The sequence below is a fragment of the Bidens hawaiensis genome, unplaced genomic scaffold (assembly GCF_021521415.1).
Source record: "Bidens hawaiensis isolate Kalapana, Puna unplaced genomic scaffold, B.hawaiensis_p1.1 tig00033976_1, whole genome shotgun sequence".
NCBI classification, from domain to species: Eukaryota; Viridiplantae; Streptophyta; class Magnoliopsida; order Asterales; family Asteraceae; genus Bidens; species Bidens hawaiensis.
Genome location: NW_027495865.1, coordinates 92,239 through 93,540, shown reverse-complemented (window position 1 = coordinate 93,540; position 1,302 = coordinate 92,239). Strand labels below are relative to the sequence as shown.

At 44.8% G+C, this 1,302-nt stretch overlaps 1 protein-coding gene across 1 annotated transcript; it reads left to right on the top strand.

Moving 5' to 3' along the window:
- The first annotated feature begins 666 nt into the window (after nt 1-666).
- On the top strand, nt 667-1,071 carry LOC143585661 (uncharacterized). Its single transcript, XM_077067406.1, has one exon. It carries the CDS (start codon nt 667-669, stop codon nt 1,069-1,071), a length of 405 nt encoding a protein of 134 aa, XP_076923521.1.
- Nucleotides 1,072-1,302: the final 231 nt, after the last annotated feature.

The window sequence follows — 1,302 nt, the reverse complement described above, 5'->3', positions numbered from 1 at the left end:
TATTTGGGACCCTCCCTAAAGTGTATTAATGAGGAAGAGGCAGAATATGTGATAAGGGAAATACATGAGGGGATTTGCGGAATGCATATGGGAGCTAAAATGATTGTGGCACGTGCGATGAGAGTCGGGTACTACTGGCCAGCGATGTTCTTTAGCGCTGTCAAAGAGATACAAAAACACGACAGTTACCAGATACATGCCCCGGTGGGAAGAAAACCAAAATCAGCACTAATCTCGGTAAGCTCCTCGTGGCCATTCCAAAAGTGCGGGGTAGACCTTGTGGGACCCTTTCCGGAGGGAACAGGAAGGGCAAAATTTTTGGTGGTAGCAATCGACTACTTTACAAAATGGGTGGAAGCCAAGCCGTTTTGAACTATCACAGGTGAGCAGATCAAGAGGTTTGTATGAGAAAACATTGTTTACAGGTTTGAGCTACCATACGCCATAGTTAGTGACAATGGGAAGCAGTTCGCCAATAACCCATTCAGGGAATTGTGCCTGCAATTGAAGATCAAGCAAACGTTCACGTCAGTAGCCAACCCCCAATCCAACGGCCAAGTAAAAAGAGCAAACCAAAGTGTGGTAGAGGGAATTAAAGCAAGACTGGGGAGAGAAAAGGGATCGTGGGTAGAAGAGTTGTCTCATGTCTTATGGGCGCATAGAACAATGCCTAAAACGAGCAACGGAGAAACACCTTTCAGTCTAACGTATGGAACAGAAACTATGATCCCTGCGGAGATCAGGGTACCAACCCAGCGAACTCTACAAAGGGAAGGGAGAGTTGAGGAAGATTTGAGGTTGAACCTGAATCTGGCGGAAGAAATGAGTGAGGAGGCAGTGAGACGGGAGGTGGAATACAAGAAAAAAATCGAAAGGTACTACAATGCAAGAGTAATGGAGGTAAAGTTCAAAAAAGGGGACTGGGTGTTAAGAGAAAAAGATGCGAGTAGAAAGGAAGATCAGGGGAAACTGGGGCCTAAATGGGAGGGGCCCTATCAAGTTATCTGGGCAGGAGACAAGGGGGCCTACAGATTGGCAGATTCGACGGGGAAGGAGGTTCCTAGGACCTAGAATTCAATGCAACTTCGAAAGTACTACGCCTAAGGGCATAAACAAAAAGTCTAAGGATCAAACAATAACCCCTCTGTGACGAAAAGACAAGAAAGTCAAAATTGTAATTTTTGTAACCATGATGTAAACATGATCCTAATACAACAAAGTACTTTATTATGCAACACAATGAGTTCGTCTCATTAAAAGGCAATAACTATGACACACGAGTCCGTCTCGTACATACTCATG

What these genes read in the sequence shown, in the direction of transcription:
- LOC143585661 (XM_077067406.1), top strand. Translation starts at nt 667, where the DNA reads ATGCCTAAAACGAGCAACGGAGAAACACCTTTCAGTCTAACGTATGGA.